The sequence below is a fragment of the Podarcis filfolensis genome (assembly GCF_964270895.1).
Source record: "Podarcis filfolensis genome assembly, chromosome: 6".
In the NCBI taxonomy this organism is placed as follows: domain Eukaryota; kingdom Metazoa; phylum Chordata; class Lepidosauria; order Squamata; family Lacertidae; genus Podarcis; species Podarcis filfolensis.
Window position 1 is genome coordinate 38,758,469 of NC_139609.1, and position 19,076 is coordinate 38,777,544.

The 19,076-nt window shown below is 41.9% G+C and overlaps 1 protein-coding gene across 3 annotated transcripts in view; it reads right to left on the reverse strand.

Annotated features, from left to right (window-relative positions):
* Positions 1-10,138, reverse strand: part of CACHD1 (cache domain containing 1) — a 123,586-nt gene extending 113,448 nt beyond the window's left edge. For 2 of the 3 annotated variants that reach the window (XR_014549766.1, XR_014549767.1), the window contains exon 1: positions 9,016-10,138. Coding sequence is in view for 1 of the 3 variants with exons in the window: in XM_083621096.1 (XP_083477222.1) it covers positions 9,016-9,258 (243 nt within the window). In the remaining 2 variants the exon portion in view is untranslated. The remainder of the gene's footprint in view (positions 1-9,015) is intronic. The other variant, XM_083621096.1, reaches the window with a different exon arrangement.
* Positions 10,139-19,076: the final 8,938 nt, after the last annotated feature.

Consider the following 19,076-nt stretch of genomic DNA (forward strand, 5'->3'; position numbering starts at 1 on the left):
GCTAGTGCATTTGTTTGCTGCAAGTCGTGCTCTACATGCTCCATGCCTTGCCAGCCTCTTTTCACGTGGCCTGGGTGGGTGGGGCACTGACTGAGGCTGCTAAAGAGGCCAGAGAAACTATATTTGATGTGATTCCCGCAGGACCTGCTGCTCAGCATGCCTAGAGACTCTTGGGATTGGAATAGGGGTACTGTTTAGGAGTTTTGTTGGGGTCAATGTTTAATTTTGGACATGCTTAATTTTTGCTGTTATTTGTATGATTATTTTTTAATCTTTATTGCTAGATCTTATTATGTCTTATGTGGGAATTGCTTAATTGCATTGAGATTTTAATTTATTGGTTATGATTATTTTTGTTATCATTTTGTAATGATGTAAATCTTTTTATGTTGCAAGCTGCCTAGCACATGGTTTATAGAGAGGCAGCATATAAATAAACCATGATGATGATGATTTGTGCACTATTATTATTTTCTTCAATTTGTGTAGGTATGACATCAACTAGCACACCTGATGAGGAAGACACTACACAACAACATGTTAATATTCAGCTCAAAAACCACAGAAACACCTTGATACTCACACACATATATATGATATAATAAGATTTACATACAACTGAAACCAAATCAAACTGATATGTACAATCTGAAAAAGTGGATTTTTTTTATCACGGTCTGTGGCCTCTGATTTTCAGAGCCTGTTTACTGCATGAAATATGGGAGTTCTTTGGGATGATAAGTAGCAGCAACAGTTTGCACAAAAGCAGCTGAATGCCCCTATCTTAAGAGGAAGTTTTCATTACTGAAGTTGTACATGGTTGGAAAGTCAAAGATACACCTCAAAATACAGCAATGGTTATCGAGCTCCTCTTTTCTTCCTCACCATAGGGATGCCAAAGGCAGCTGACAGCAACAAGGTTCTCAGAACTACAGTCTAAAATATTACAATATTGCATGCCATTAAATTAGTGCAAAATATTACTAAAATATTACACCCATAAGGTAAAGGTAAAGGTACCCCTGCCCGTACGGGCCAGTCTTGCCAGACTCTAGGGTTGTGCGCTCATTTCACTCTATTGGCCGGGAGCCAGCGCTGTCCGCAGACACTTCCGGGTCACGTGGCCAGCGTGACAAGCTGCATCTGGCAAGCCAGCGCAGCACACGGAACGCCGTTTACCTTCCCGCTGGTAAGCGGTCCCTATTTATCTACTTGCACCCGGAGGTGCTTTCGAACTGCTAGGTTGGCAGGCGCTGGGACCTAACGACGGGAGCGCACCCCGCCGCGGGGATTCGAACCACCGACCATGCGATCGGCAAGTCCTAGGCACTGAGGTTTTACCCACAGAGCCACCCTTATTACACCCATAGAAAACCGTTAAATGTTGTTTAAAATAAATTCACTTGCATTGCTTGCTAATTCATCAGGACTGACATGAAGCTTCTGGACTATTTGAGAAGAAAATGCCAACCTTGTAAACAGGCCCACAAAAGTTAATATTCTGCCAAAACAAAATTTCTAGCCTCCTTGCAGAGGAAGGATGGAGAACAATGTTGCTCTGGTGGCAGCCTGTCACATTTCCATGCTAGACACAGAGGAGGGAGTCTCCTTTCTCTACCAGGCTGCTTGGGTTTCCATGCTGGATGCAGAGCAAGGAAAGAGCACTCCAGCCAACACATTCTCCTGCATAGAATTTCTTGCCACCAGTGGCCTAAACACACAGCTGCGCAACACTTTGGCACCCCTGGCCAATGTGAAAAGGTCCTGCTCCAGCCCTTTCCAGTGGTATGAGGAGGCTAAGTGGCATCTCCCTTGCTGTTCTTGAAAAGGACAGGCTGACACCTATGAAGAGAGGCGTTCCAGCCTAAACTAGTTACTGACTCATCAAAACATTGATGATATCACTCTCATTGGTTAGCTTGCAGATCCTTGCTTATCCTTTGAGCACTGTGTTTCAGGTGAAGTTGCCTGTGGTGCAAGATCTGCAGGTGCCTATAAACAGATCCCTTCTTGATGCTCAGTCAATCTGCATGTGAAACCCACAAGCATGGAGTATGTAGTCCATGTCCACCTTTTTGGATTGCAAAATTTAGATATACAGTGGTATAGGCAAGTGTACACAACCATCTTTGCTTATAGGTTTGTCTCTTCCATTAGAATCCTCTGGTCATCTGAACTCCTGGCAGCATAAGTCTTCTATATACTATGAAGCAGACCACAGCAATGTGTGCCCCAGTGACACCAGATTATACATTTACACACCAGCAGAACAATTAACGTGTTTCTGTCAAACTTAGGGCTAATTAATATTTTAAATCTTGTTCTACATAATTAGAGCTGGGATCCCTTTGTCAATTGTTTTAACAAATCACATTTATTTGATCACTTTCCACCATCATGTCATAAGCCACAGACAAAGCCTGACTGTCTGGTGAAACTAGAATAATTTGACTTTTATACAAATGCTTTAATTCTCTGTAGGCCAAGTTATGCCAATAGATAATGTAGCCCAAAGCACTGCCAAAGACACAAAGCAGAGCAGAAGGAAGGGGAATTTTCCTCCCTCTCATGTTTCCTTTAGCTTCAACAATTTTCCAAGTGTGTAAATAATGCAATAAATAGTAAGGCAGAAGCCTTTAGGCAAAGATGGCCAAGCAAGGCTCTTTGCACCTTTAGTAGCTGTAGAAGAGGAGAAACCTGTAGGTGTTGCTTGCAGGTCAAGCAACACCTGCTAAAATTCCCTCTTCTGCACAACTAATAATACGTACAGGAATCCTATATTTTCTATCTGGTCGTCCTACTTTAGACTAGGGTAGCCAATGTAGCATCATCTCCCAGATGCTGCTCAACTCCAACTCCTTTCAATCCAAGCCAGCATGGCCAACTGTCAAATATGATGGAAGTTGTATTCCTGTAACATCTGGAGGGCAGCACATTGGCTATTCCTGCTTTAGCCTGAAGTACAATTAATTTGTGGTGTTCCTTGCGGTCAGACACATTCACTTTTATATAAGCAGTTCTGTGTTAAAACAATCTTGGGAATTTTTCTACTCGACAAAACAGCAGCTTTTCATATGCTAAACCTTCAGCTAGCACAATGCCTCATCCAATTACTAAGTACTCCCAATTTTGAAGTGATCCACTGACCCCTGCATATTTTAAGCCTGTTTTTGCTTCATTAAATACAAAACATGAGGATGTTTCGTGCTATGCAGAGCCAAGAAACCTCTTTGACCTTCCCCTCTCAGATCAGGGGTATGCAACACTAGAAACCTATCAAGAGCTGGGGTGATGATGATACACTTACTTTTCCTATTTTAATTATATGGTGTTTAGTGGCCAAAGTACAACAGCACTGTGGGCTGAATACAGAATTTCCCCTCTGCAGCTTTCCCAGGTGCCCACACGTCAATTAAAGTCCAGAGGGAGATATCCAGAGATGTCTCCCCCCATGGGCTTTTTCAGATCAGGAAGTGCAGGCAGCCTACAGATTTGTTTATTGAAAGGAAAACCAAACACAACTGTCTTTGGCCACTTCCCAATAACAAGGAAAACTCAAAACCTACATAAATTCTAATGTGTCCTAAGAATAAGAAAATTTTAAAACCTATTTCACAAACTTTTTTTGTAAAATTGGGAGGGCAGATTTCAGCACAGTACTAATTATAATACACTAACATGATAAATATTTTGACATTTTGTAACTTATACTTGAAACAAAAATTTTTTTTCCTTCCAGTAGCACCTTAAAGACCAACTAAGTTAGTTCTTGGTATGAGCTTCCGTGTGCATGTATCTGAAGAAGTGTGCATGCACACGAAAGCTCATACCAAGAACTAACTTAGTTGGTCTTTAAGGTGCTACTGGAAGGAAAAAAAAATTTTGTTTTAACTTATACTTGTTATGGATGAGGGACAAAGACACATATCTCCAAATACTAAGGTACAGTGGATACATGATGGGGAATGAACAGAATTATCTTAGGAACAACTTGGATAATGCATAGAGAATGCATGTAATTGTCTCCTAATTCCCCCCTCCCCAACCCCAAGATTTCCACTGTGATTTAGGAATGGTCTCCTTTGGTTCTTTTCCACTCAATAATGGAGGAAAACAGTTACTTTTCCATCCATCCAATTGGGGGGGGTGGATTTTAAGCAGAACAATTAACATAACATAAAGAGAAGGCCTTCCTAACACAGTTTTCTATCAAGCTGGAAGCCTCCCACACCTGATTTTCATAACAATGTACTTTTTCATTTTATAAAAGCATCTCCCATGTAACACCTAGTTTGCATCTTACGACAGGGTCACATACATGCACATTACTCTATTAGCGATTAATCATCATCAACAGTACTTTTATATCCTCCAATACCAAATTCAAACACAATTATTATTCAGAGGAGACCATTTTATATTGTGAACTGCCCTGTGATCTTTGGTATAGAAATTTAATAAATAATAATGACAATTCACACTTTTTGGCCGTGTCTCTTGTATGTAAAATAAGTATTTAGTGTTCAAGTGACGTATACTGTACACATGCATGAACTAGCTTCTCCTTCTTCAAAGAATTCACAAATAGGAATGGCTAACAGTCTTATCCTATGCGTATTTACTCAGAAGGCAGTTTCACTGAGCTCAATGGGTTTCACTTCCAGCTAAAAGTACTTAAGGTAAGGTAAGGTTATTTCACTGGTCTATCAAGAAACAAATCCCCAGTAATGATATTGCTAGTCACTTCATATTTATTCCAATTTCCCAGTCACAAGCAAACAGTTCAGAACCAGCCTACCAGTACAGCCTGACAAAAAGTATAGCAAGATACTAAGATACCTTACAATTGTGGCCAAATTCCTATATACCAGGTATACCATTGAAGCCTTAGGATGTTACCTTACACATATTTTTTATTCAGAGTATACCCATTGAATTGAAAAATCATATCAATTTCAACAGGTCTACTCTGAGTATGACTAACACTGGATGTGACCCTAGGTATAATGTATTACCTTTTTCTGAGTCATAGCATTTCTCATTTATAAACCACAACACAACTTTTAGAGACTAGGTTAAGGAAAGTATAACTAGCTTTCAGTAAAATACTAAAAAAACCACTACTGATTAAACGTCTATATATTCTAGATTATTTATTCCAGCAAGTACCAGAATATGACCAAATGGTCAAAATGAAGGATCCTTTAGACATTTTGTGTAATATTTGTAACCATGCAAATTCAGACCACACATTTGTTGGTTGTTTAACTTTTTTGATCAAAGACGAAACACATTCTTTGTAAAATGAAAGCCATGCCATTCCATTAGCAGTACAGTGGTACCTCGGGTTACATACGCTTCAGGTTATACTAAATGCAAATCAACACAACTATCTATATTAAAAGCCCTAAATCCACATTTCTGTTACAAGTAATTCTGTGTGCCATACAAAATGAAAAACAATCCTGATGTTTAGATCAATGCATTCCTGCTACTAACCTCACTCACTGCGCAACAGATGTGTGTTTTTCCCCACAACTATACATAGGTGCATGTCTCCATATCAAACATGCTTTGGGATGAATTTATTACATTTATATAAGAACTTCAAGCATTTCACATTAAGGGATATTAGAACTGTAAGAATAAAACACAGAAGACGGAAACATATCAGCAGTAAACGAAAATCCAGGAACAGGAGCAAAAGAATGCTGTAGGAAATTCAGAAACGCCTAACAAAAGTTCTGAATCTTATCATGCTCTCTACTGCACACAACCACCCACTACAGGGTCTTCTGAGGCCGATTGTCACATTGGTTACCCTTGGTTACCCTTCTCACCTTTCCTGCAGCTTCTTCAAGATTTAGAGGTTTCCTTCATCCCTTCTCCCTTTGTGGGGACCATTTCTGTAGGCGATGGGGGACTGAGGCTGGTTGCTTCTTCACACAGCCTTCATGGGCAATCTTAACTAATTCCCATAGATTCAAATATACTCAAGTCAATCTCTGACAAACGTTTTTGATACGTCATCTCACTGCCACCCCACTCACAGGGAACAGAAATACTGTTTTGCCTTTCAAATCAACTGAAATACAGATAGCCCCTTCCATTCTCTCATCATTGGGTTTCACAAACCTGGGAGTGGCTACCCGCTTTCTTATTTTCACATTGTTCTGGTTGGTGTCACCTCCTTATACAGTCCTGTTACTCCAAACATAATGATGTGAACTATTCAGAGCCCAGAATCACCTATTCAACTTCTCCAACCCCTTCTCTCTCCTTAACTTAATTGTCAGGGAGAACATTTCACTCTCCTTCAGTTCTTCTGATCAATCATTTAAGGCATTTGAAATCAAATTCTACCTCCTTACAATCACAACTTGCAGTCTCGCCCTGATTTATTCTCTCTTCTCTGGGCTTTGTCCTTGTCATTCCCCATATCTCCTTTAGTTGGTCTCTGATTTTTTAGGCCTCCTTCCTGCTGTCTCCACTGCTAGATACCCACTCACAACAATTAGGATATGTAAAGGTCCTTCACTGTTCCTCTAGTTTCTTTTTTGACACATTCCCAATTACTATGGACACCTGATGATGTCAACAGGACCATAGGGAGATCTTCTGTATTATACCAGATTTACGACTGCAGATATTTGAGACAACAAACACGCTTCAGTATCTACAGCTAAATTATACATAAAAGTCAACAAAATCACCACCTTCTGAATTAAGTATTTTTACACTAACTTCCTTCTGCAGTAAAGTCTCTGCAGAAACCATGGCAAGTTTGAAACAAATGAAAAACAACGAACTTTTTTTTTTTTTACCACTCTCTTTTTTACCAATCTCTGGCTTTACTGTCTTGATGGCATCTAGCTTCACCCATCCCAGTTAACAGTAAGACAATATATTTAGTATGGGCATCAAACATTTCTTCTGGAAGCCAATAAACCTTTAAAAGCCACAATTCTTAGTGACAGATACTTAATCGCCCAACAAGCTAAAGAATTAACATGACAAATAATGCATGCAAATGCATTTTTTACATGCCCTGATGTAAAAAAGAAAGAAAGAAAAGACCACTTTGCACAAACATAATTATACATAGGCATGTACCAGTAAGGGGGAAGTTCGTAAAATGAGAGCATCTCTTTTAATGGTATAGTAGCATTTTCCTTTAACAGTATTCCCAGAGTCTACAGATTACACACAGGGAGAGAAATGTGCCATCGGCTCTTGTGGGTGAAAGGAAGTGACTTCTAAATTCTCCATAGTTCAGTATATCAATAATTTACTACTATCTACCTTGTTAAGCATAGTCATTTTTAATGTGCTGTTTCTTACAATAAACGAGGGGGAAAGAAACTCTGACAAAAGCCCAAGAGCCCTAGGAGGGAGCCGAAACAATAATATTTCAAAAGATAGTAGAAAGGAGCCAGTTTGAAGAAGATAAAGGGCCATTTGGGCACAGACCCCTGCTGCTTCCATGAAGCGTCTCCTTTTCAATCTGGGAGGCTTTAAAACTGCCTTTGCCACTGACCCTACCTCGCATTTGCAGTGTGTTTGGGGATCCAATTTCACCTTTTGTCAGGGGAGGCTGCAGTTGGTTGCTGTAACACAGCTATTAGCCTCCTTTACAGAAAGCACAATAGTCAAACTGTCATTAATATGCAACCACAAAGGCAGAGATAGACTATAATTGCTAATCATCTCGCTCTTTCTGAACTGGGGCAAATTACCCAGTGCCAGGAAATGCGTTTCAGGAGTTAAAATACTAAAAATTTGTTAAACTGCTTTTTGTGTTTTGTTTTTCGCAAAAAAAGAGAAAACTACACCAATCCTCTCAGCATTTCCATTTATATTTCTGATATATTTCTAGTATTTTTCTCCTACCTAGCTGTTGTGTTGAAAATTGGGGGTGGGGAGGAAATTCTAAAATGTTAAATAAAAATATTTCAACGGAGGAGCTCTCTCTTCCTCTACCCAGCAAAATTATTGAGCAGTTTGGCAACTTTAAGAGAAAATGTTAATGATAGCTTTAGGATACACTCTTATCCTAATTTACTTGGGAATAAGGCCCCCTGAACTCAATGAAACTTAATTCCAAGAAAACATGCATAGGATCATCGTCCTGTTAATGCATTTTCTTTTTAAAAAGAACTCTGCCACACACAAAAAGATCCAGGAGAAAGCAGTGCCAGTCAACAATCAAATCTCATTTTACTTGCTTCCAAGTAGTCTGGCTTTAGCTACTAATTACGACCCTAGCGTTAAGTGGCTGGAAGCATTCAAGCTTCTCAAATCTGCCAAAATTGGATTTGTCAAAGATAAGGATTTCCATAGCTACCTCAAAAATGAAGCAGGTCTTTGGAGCAACACACACACACACACACACACACACACACACACACACAGTATGCAGAAAACCCAGTTCCAAGCCTCCTCCTTCAAGTATCTCTGCCCAGGGGGGCAACAGCCTGAAACCAGCGGATCATGTTTCAACATTCATCGATGCTCTTATATGAAAGGATTCAGCAGCCTGCTCTGATCAAAAGTCTGCAAACGGTGAGAAAACACAGGCTCTTTCTGCCTAACCCGCCCCCCGCCCCAACAACAACGGTGAGAGCCAGCGTGGTGCTCCAACATCGGAGATCTAGCGAGGGACGCCACTAAGCGGGTAAAAACTCCAGTTCCCTGCAAGTTGAGGGGAGGGGTGGCACTTCCAAGCAAAATTTAAAGCAACAAAAGAGCAGAGGATATAAACAAGCAGCAGCCCATTGGTGCGGGGGGGAGGGGAGAGGAGAAGGGAGAAAAGGTAGAAGACAGGATTTGAAAAGAGAGCGGGGGGGGGTTGGAATGGGAGAAAAAAGAAAAGTGGGAGAAAAACAGGAAGGAAAGGATGAAGGGAAAGGGAAGAAAGAAAACCAGGAAGAAGGAAGCGAAACTGAGAGAGAAAGGAGGAGGGAAAGAATTCAGGGGGAAGAATGGGAAAGAGCGCCGGGGAGAAGGGAAGCTTACCTGCATGGTGACAACCCCAAGCTCCTCCGTGGCCAGTTTCCTCATCTGAGTGGCTAAAACTTGCGCCTCGTCCAAAATGGAAAACTCCGAATCGGCGGCGCTAAGCCTCCAGAAAAGCGCCATGTAGACAACCCAGAGGGGCCGCTGGCCAACACTGCCCCTTCGCAAGGGGGGAGCCGAGCCGCCGGAGGAGCGGCGAGCCGGCCGGGCGGCCTCTTCCAGCTCTGCCGGCCTGCTCGCCATGATGCGGGGGGCGACTTCTGGAGCGCCCTGCTGGGGACGGTGGCCACGGCCGTGCGTAGAGCGCGGCGCTCAAACTTTCCCGAGCGCCTCCCAAACTTCGGTGTGGGATTGCAGGCGGCGGAGGAGGAGGGCGCTACGCCTCGGGGCTCCGGGGAGCAGCGGCCGACGCCTCCATGCAGGGGCCGCCGGGCGCACGAGCCCTCCGCGGACCTCTTTGCAGCCGGAATGGGTCGGCCGAGCAGAGCCGCGCGTCCGATTCCTCCCCGATACGGGCAGCCAGCGGCTTGGCTCGCCTGCGCTCCAGCTCCGGGGACACTGGGAGCTCTGCCTCGGCTGCCGACTGAAAACAGCGGCGGCTGAGGAGAGCGGCAAACTGCGGAACAGAGAGAGGAGCAGGAGCGGCAGGGCCGGGATTGGAGTCACCGAGGGGGAAAGGGAGGTGTCTGGTGCCACCAAGCTGCGCGCAGGCTCTTGTGCACAACAATGTGTGGATTGGAATCGGGAGTCCGGGAAAGCCTCGCGCGCTCCCCGCTGACTGCTCCCCGCCCTCTAAGACATTCAGAAACTTTCCAGCAAACACATCCAATCCACATCATCGCCAGTGCAGTTTGTGGAAAGCCGGGTCCTCTCAAAGCTTTTCCAAAGTCGAAGCGTTCACCTGTTGGGCTGCGAGAATCTGCAGAACACATCACAGCCCACTGTTCAGAAACTATTGAAAAGTGGGGAGGGAGAACCACCTTTGTTTACTAGCGAACGTAGGATATCATTTTGGATCCTTTGCACCAAACAAAGCTTATGCCAAAAATAAACAAGTTCATCTTTAAAGGATCACCCCATCATTTTTGGGAAATGACGGAGGCGGGCTGCTGGTGGTGGGGAGGGCAGAACCTCAGTTTATTGAGTACTTTCAATGCTTTTTAATAATATTTGTGGATCCCCTGCCCCCCCTGCACCCCATTGTTATTAAATCTTTCGCAGCACTCTTTGTGCCAGACTTCCTTCTAGGAACTTTTCCCTAACAACAGGATACAAAAAATGGTGTTCCCTGTTCTTGCTTTAGCTGGGCTTCAATATATATATAGCCTGGAGCTATACGCATAATAAATTTATCTTTGTTTAAAACTATCACTGTTTTTTCTTCCATAAAAAATAACTGCCCTGTATATTAAACCTGGAAACTGCACTGGGATGTTTAATATTCTGTAAGCATATTTCATTTTTGAAAGGTGAACATTTTCAAATGCTCCACGCATTTTCACAAGAGGTGGCCTACTCTTGAGAAAACATTTACAAAGCACCAGGGGAAAAAATACAGGCGTGCATGTAAAAGTCTAACTGATTTAGCAACAAACAGTGACAGCTTCTGTCTTGGGATGTGCAACTTAAAAGAGAGAGAATGTGATAGGCCAAAACCTCGGGGGGGGGGGGACACCTCTTAGACATCCAAGTGGTAAAATACTCTCCTGGGATGTCAGAAAATAATTTGCAATAATGTAGAGCAGCCTCTTTAACCCTTCAGATGTACAGTATCTACTCACTGGAGTAAATGCTGGCAGTAATAAATTACCCCACCCTACACCCCAAGCTAGTGTTTTTATAACCAAGTTTGGCAGCCATTGCCCAGCAATAAAATAAATAAATAAAACAGGTTCCCAGTAGCTCTTTCTGAATGTAACACATTGAGTAAATAGTATTATTTACTCATCATAATTATTGTGTTGCTTTTTTTCATTGACCTTAAGAAACTCTCTGTGATTGTTTTGCGCAACCCTCCTGAAAGTTAGTTCAGCAGGACCACAGTTCTTAATTTTGTTTCACATTTTATATATAATATTTGGGTTATAATAAGCGCCTCCCTTACCAACCTTTAAGTTTATATTTGGGACTCATTTCAGCTTTCAAGCTAGTTATGGGAGTTCACTGAAAGCCATCCTTAACTCCCCCACCCCACCCCTGGGTTCTATGAGACTATAATCACAACAAAGTTCATCTGGATTTGGGCCAATGCTTATAACATAGGGATGGGCATGGTGATGAGAGGACACTTGCCTGTAGCTGTTCATTTGAGAACATTCCTTCAACGAAGAAATGTTTTGCTATAATTTTTTTCTATTGCAAACCACAATGTTACATAATTTCTAAGTATATGGAACTTAGGGTTGCCACCCATCCCTAGAAAATTTAGATCATCCCTTTTTTGGGACAAAAGTGCCCCTTGTTCCATTTGGACTTCAAATAGGACACCTTCTTCCCATTTTTGTGCTCCTCCTCCTCCAAACTGCAGGCAGTGGGTGGGTCCAGTGGGAGGAGAAGAGCAAGAACATGAGTGGGAGTTTGAGAGAGCACATTTTTTCTGCAGGCAGACAGTGGGTCTAGGAGAGCAAGAGAGGACATCTGCACTGCATGGGTCTGTTACAGTGGAGTCTTGGATTTGCGTGGACAGGGGTGTTGTGGCGGATGGGTCACAGAGTGAGAGACGGGGTTTGCAGGAGCCTGTTCCATCCAGTGAAAGGTGGGGGAGGAAATAGTTTTTGCTGTGGCAGAGGGGAGGAGAGGGTCAAAGAGCAAGAGAGAGGGGATTTGCACTTTGCATGGGCTACTATCTCCATCTTATCCGCATTCTGAGTAAACATGCGGAAGTCTACCTTACATTCACCTGAATGCCACTCCTTACTAACAACCAACTAACTGATAAACTTAGATCGAATTGTCTGATACCAGGAGCAGTTTTAGCTGTTTAACACATTCCCTCTCTACTAAGTACCCCTACACCTTTGTTTAATACATTCCCTCCCTGCTAAGCTCCCCTTTACCAAAGTCCCCTGAAGTGCATTCTAAGTTCCTGTAGTCATAGGCATAGATTTGTGAGATCTGTGTTTCCTTATTAAGCCATAGTTGTGAAGAGTTAGCTGGAATCCTATCCTCTGTTGGATAGAGCTCAGAGTCACCTTGGGGTTCTCCATTAATTTAATAAGAATGTTTTCACTTGCACCACCTTTTCTTTTTTGCATAATGCTGTGCCTTCACCAGCACAAACATGTCACCATGCCAACATAGATTCACAGGGCCAGTATATATTCTGCCTCTACTGTACAGGGGGATTTAGGAGTGATCCTATCCTCAGCCAGCAGGTGTAACTCAGGATTGAGCAGTAAGCAGTTTTGTGCCAGGAAAAATTGAAACCTTATTCCTTCTCTTCAAGATAGAATTGCCATTCCATGAGATCCAGACCAGACCCTGCTTAGAACATACTTCTTCTAAAAATAGGGGATATCTTATATCTGCATTAAAGGTACAGTGATATTTCATTAACAATGAACACAGTTGCATATGGCATCCCCTATCCCCCCCCAACTCCCTTTGGTTAATTATTTCAATTAGCAGTTCAGTTGACTGTTGCCAGATAATTAAAATGGCAATTCATTGATTATTACCACAGAATTAAAATTACAATTATATATTTCAACAGACTTCTAAATTGCATAATATGGGCTCTTTTAGACTTAATCAAAACAACAAAGAGTTGCAAATGTGGATAGATAAATTCCCAGCTGGTTTTCTTTCCCTTCTCCCACAAATAGGATTAGAATACTTATCACTCGCTCTCCAGTTCAGATTTTTATCACAGATTTTTAGTTTTGCTAGCTAATGAGAACATGAACTAATTATCTCCTCCTTAAACATACCTGGCTGTCCCCATTAAAAGTGAATGCAAAGCACAGCTTTCAGATGCCATATATAGACACATCTATATATTTAGATAGGCACAGAGGCACAGTTTGCAGATGTCATCCTCATTCACAGCTGCAATGAAATACAAGGAATGAACCATGTAATCTGCAAGGTGGGTCTTTTAAGGCTGCAATCTTCCTCCCATTTATCCAGGAATAAGAACCACTGAGCTAAATGGGATTTATTTTGAATAGAAATATATAGGATTGCACTGTGAATATATACGGTACTTAGATTCAGTATGCATCAGGTAACACAAGGGTGAAGACAGTTACAGCATATAGAATGCAGGGGCTGGATTTAATGTTTTCCAGTGATACATGTCCAACCATTCTTCAAATCTGCCCTGATTCCCTAATCAGAGGAGGGTATTTTTGGTGATACAGACCAAATAGCATCAGGCACAGCCAGCTTCTACTTTGAACTTGCAAAACCACCCCCACCCCTGGAGTTTAATCATGGAAAGCAATAATACAGTTCAGTTTTGGAGAGATTTTATTTTCTTTTTCTTTTCTTTTTTGCAAGTTACAAGCAGACTTTGGCTGTGCCTGGTGCTAACTGGCTTGCTTCCCTAATCCCCAAACAAGTTTTGCTTAAAAAGAGTTTAATTTGCTCCATTCAGTTTCTGATATGCCACATACCCTCCAAGGGTCCTGATTTTCCAGGGACAGTCCCGGAATTACGAAAGCCATCCTGGCTTCTGATTAGATCCCAGAATGTCCCTGTTTCCCCCGCCAGTGCCACTGCTGCCAAGCTCAGGGAGGAGAATGAGCCAGTGCTTGTCCCAAACGGCAACGATGGTGGTAGCAGTGGCTGCGAGGCGGCATCCTGTTGTCTCTCCATGACCCCCGCTGCCAGCCTCCTCCCTTGGACAGCTCATAGAAGCTGCTGGAGAGAGGGAAAGGAGGAGGTAAGGTTGTGGCCACTGCCGCCAAGGCCCAGCCCCAAGTGAGATGCCAGCTCTGAGAGGCAGAAAGAAAGAAGGAATCTCTTTTTTTTATATTAAAAACACTTTCTGTATCCGTGTCTAATCTTGCCCCTTTCTAAAATTCATTTTCAGTGGTACCTCGGGTTATAGATGCTTCAGATTACAGACTCCGCTAACCCAGAAATAGTACCTCGGGTTAAGAACTTTACCTCAGGATGAGAACAGAAATCGTGCGGTGGCAGCGGGAGGCCCCATTAACTAAAGTGGTACCTCAGGTTAAGAACAGTTTCAGGTTAAGAACGGACCTCCAGAACGAATTAAGTTCTTAACCTGAGCTACCACTGTAGTGTTTTTCTTTTTGTATATCTACCAAAGAATAAAATAAAATAAAATTGGGATTAAGGGGTTTCCTCAAGACGGCGGAGGGCATGTGTGCTGTGCCTCGCTGGTGGTAGTGGCAGCGGCACTTGTACTTCTTCTGACAGGAAATGCTCCGCCAAAGGAGAGAACACAAAAATATGGGGGTCAAGGAAGGTCAGTTGGAGGAGTGAGAAATGTCCCTACTTTCATTTGAGGAATGTTACCGGGTATGTATGCCCATAATGTCTATGGTTATCGAGGATGTGGCCTGAAGGCACATGAAGCCACCAGCTAATTGAACTCAACAGGTCTACTGTTTAGTGCTTGGAGAGGTGACCTCATAGGAGCCACAGGTATGCTACTCTGAGTTCAGTGATCACGCAAAGCTGGGAAATGAACACAAGGACATAAAAATGTGTGGGAGTTTTTTTTTATTGCCAGGATCTCAAAATCCCCCATCTTGGCTTCAAGGCTGCTGGTGTCAACACAGAAACACCTATACGTTGTGCCACTCTCTAACGCCGTTTTCATGCCCTCTTTGTGAATACTTCTCTGTTAATGGGAGCAGCTTCTATGCCAAATATGGGGAGGGGGTATTGTTTTTGTTTATTACTATGGAATCTATTATTGTGTTTTTATACTGTAAACTGCCCTGTGATTCTCGGATGAAGGGTGGCATAGAAACGTTAATAATAATAAGCTGTTCATCAGCAATATCTACTATACAGTAAATGCGAGGTGGTTTTTGACTGTGCAACCAGAGAAGACAAAAGGAACGGCTACCAGCCTTGATGGCTATGTTTTGCTTCCACTGTCGGAGGCAGTATGCTTCCGAATACCAATTGCTAAGAATCCCAGGTGAGGAGAGTGCTGTCTGAACTCGGGTCTGGCTTGCAGGCTTCCTATGAGCATCTGGTTGGCCAACTGTGAGAAGAGAGTGCTAGACTAGATGGAACCTTGACCTGATGCAGCGGGGATCTCCTTATGTGTTTGTGTTCTTAGAGAGCCGCAATAGTCCAATAAACAACAGTTAGAATTACAGGACTTTGACCATTTAAAGAAATCAGGCTGTTCCTTGAGAGTATTGTTATAAACTGAATTCGATTGAGATGTGCAGCCATACCTCTCTTTTTGCTACAAACAAGGGGAAGAGAATAATGTGGGAAAGAAAGAAGGCTTGAAAGAAAATCTCTGGGCACATACTGAGTATGAATTACAATTAGCTTTTAGATGCTGTGTGAAGTTGCCTATGTATTGCCTGTGCTATGTTTTTGGTTGATGTATTGTGCAGCAAGGACATAGAGTTACCTTTGAGTGTACTGAAAGATATTATCAAAGTCACACAGTTAAACTCCCTTAAGTCCTACTGATTTCAACTGGGAGAGATTTAAACTTGTTTAGCGTAACTCTTTTTCTGAAATTCATGGGATATAAAATTGTTTATATATTTTCTAAGCCCCACATCATTTAAAAGATGCCACATGTCTTTTTATACCCATTCCAACTTGGATGCTACCAAAAAGTCCCCCTAAAAAACCAACAACACTGTCGGACTTGGGTTGAATGACAAGCAAAACAAAATTAGTATTATATGCGTACTAGTACACACTAGGTACTAGGGACGCGGATGGTGCTGTGGGTAAAACCTCAGCGCCTAGGGCTTGCTGATCGCATGGTCGGCGGTTCGAATCCCCGCGGCGGGGTGAGCTCCCGTCTTTCGGTCCCAGCTCCTGCCCACCTAGCAGTTTGAAAGCACCCCTAAGTGCAAGTAGATAAATAGGTACCGCTTTATAGCGGGAAGGTAAACGACGTTTCCGTGTGCTGCGCTGGTGCTGGCTCGCCAGAGCAGCTTCGTCACGCTGGCCACGTGACCCGGAAGTGTCTCCGGACAGCGCTGGCCCCCGGCCTCTTAAGTGAGATGGGCACACAACCCTAGAGTCGGACACGACTGGCCCGTACGGGCAGGGGTACCTTTACCTTTACCTAGTACACACTTTCTCCAAATCCCCACATTGTCTATTGGTACCATCAACACAGACAGGAGAAAGTCCCAGCAGCTTGCACATATCAGGTATACAGAATAAAGGTACTGCATACAAAACAGAGGCACCGCAGATTTGTGTCACTAAGACCAAGAAAGGCACACACAAATTCCCACGTTCTTCTCTAGATAACAATAATTATTAGCCAAAGCTACAGTGTTAGTCTTGGTGCTGTGCCAGACTACCACATAGTTCAGAAAGGCATTAGCAGCAATAACAGTGACTTGCTTAGCAACTTCCTCCAGGAGGAGAAGGCTTCGAGTGGGTTAGCTGGTGAATGAATACCAAAGTTTGGTCAGGACTGGGCAGTCATAGCATTCTAAAAAGCTGCATTAGATCCCACCAACAATGATGACCACAATTCAGTTGTGTAAAGAAGAGTAAACTTAATAATAAAAACAAAGGAGAAGTGAGACAATATTTTTGATGTGGCATGAATAAATTGTCCAGCATATGTTATAAAGTAAAAGTGTTTCATATTAAAATCTAATAAAAAATATTTTAAAAAACTAAATATTTTATTTTAAAATATTTTATTTTATATAAATAAATACTAAATGGTAACAACTAATCATTCACACAGTAAGACTAAAGGAAACTAAATTATTTGTTTCTAAGTAACGGAAAGTGGACCATATTGTTCTTTTAAAACACAGTTTTTGGATTCAACACACATGTAATACAGAGCTACAAGGCAGATTATATGCCTAATTTTAATGAATACAATAAAGACAAAATTATAATAAGACCAGGGTTTTCTTCAGCCAGAACTCACCATTGCCATTCTAAGACACCAAGGGAGGTGTTTGTGGTGAGTTCTAGCAACTCTTTTTCTAAAAAAATAGCACTGAATAAGACAACATTATAAGACAAAATTAATTAAAACAAAATATGTGTGCCTACCTGGTGAAAGTCTGCATACTGTAGTGGTTGGTTTGTTGGGCTAGGACCAGGGAGACTCAGGTTAAAATATCTGCTCATGCATAAACTTTAGTTAGTGATCCTGGGTCTATCCCCAGGATGAAATGAGGTGCTTGTGAAAAACATGGCAGTGTGGGATATAAAGGCCTGGGATATAAAGACCCTAAGCTGCTAACTAATTAATTCTTTAGAATTTTATGGAGAAAAGGACAGAAAATATAGTCCAGATCATCTCATATTCTTTTCTACTGGAATCCATGGAATCCATCTTTTTCTGTTTTGTCACTAATCAATATATTATGTAATAGGATTAACAGAGAACAGAACTGAAGTAAAAACAGATGGGATAACACAATTCTGAAACAGAAAGTTTATAGAAGCAAAAGACACAACAGGGCAAGTGGAAGCATGCCAAGCCTGAGACACAGTGTGTCTGAAGAAAGAATGTCATACAATATATAGTTTGGCAAGCAGAGAAGAAATTGTTTGGATTGAAATAAAAAAGAGCAAAGGAATTATGATAGGAAACTATTATGAGACCATCTGGCTCAGATAAAAAGACGTCCAAAGTATTTCCACAGATAAGAGAGACTACGAAGAGTTCAAGACAGGCAACAGACGATTTCTAGATCTGGACTGGGACGGCAATAACCTGTGCTGTTTTCTTTTATTCCTCAGCAGTGTTGCCTCTGTAATGTTTTCCAGCTTTTCTACAATGCAAGTTATACAACCTTGGCAGTATTTTAAGGTTATAAAGATAGGCTGGCCCATCAGAAATGAAATGCTCCATTTTCTATGTTCTAGGAAGAAACACAAGAATGTGCACTGATAATCTCTTGTTCTTTTGGCTTGCTTCAGACAGATCTCTATAGATACCTAACAATTCAAGCCCTCCCACCCCTGCCAACTACGGGGCTGGTCCATTCCAAAACAAGTTCTCCTGCACAACTCCAGTTTGAATGTTAGAGCCATATATCCTTGGTTCTGTCTTGGGTCCTTTCAACTTCAGGGGCCTTTAGTGCTAATTCACCACAAACAACTGGAAACAGATTTATTAAATGGATTTCCAGTCTGCATTTTTAGGGCACATTGTTCTTGTAAAGCAGCTTACTATATATATCATCAAAACACAACACTACTATTTTTAAAAATACCATTTCAAAGTTCTAAATGATCAGCGGTTAATATTTCTCAGTACAACACATTAGTTAACCAAAGAACATAACCATAAAAATGCAAAATATAATTTTAAATTAAAAGCCTATACCAGTTAGTAAAAGAACATTTGGAAATATTTTTATTATAGTCCATGTTTAACTAATTTCCCATCCTGGGTTGGGGGGGAATAACTGGTATAGGGTTTTAATTTAAAATTGTGCACAGTACACAAGGCTATTCAAGTTATTTTGGCACCTGAGACAGAAAGCACACCTTTCCTTCTATGGAATTTTGTTTTAAAAAACAACAAACAAATACATTACATTTTGCTGCCTTTCCATGACAACCAAAATCAGCTGACTGAGGTGACCAGTCTGTCTAATAGTAGGGCCGGACCTAATTAACCCAAAGGCTCATCTAGCCCAATATCTTGTTCTTACAGGGACAAACCAGATGTCTCTGGGAAGCCTGAAAGCAAGACCTGAGTGCAACAGCACACTCCTCACTTGTGGTTCCGAGCAATGGGTATTCAGAGGCATACTGCCTCTGACAGTGAAGGCAGAACAAAGCAATCATGTCTAGTAACCACTGATAGCCCTGAATGTATTGGTTTGCTTCTGCTGTACTAGGAAAAACAAAATGGGAAGCCTAGGCAAAGCAATGCATCAGCAACCACA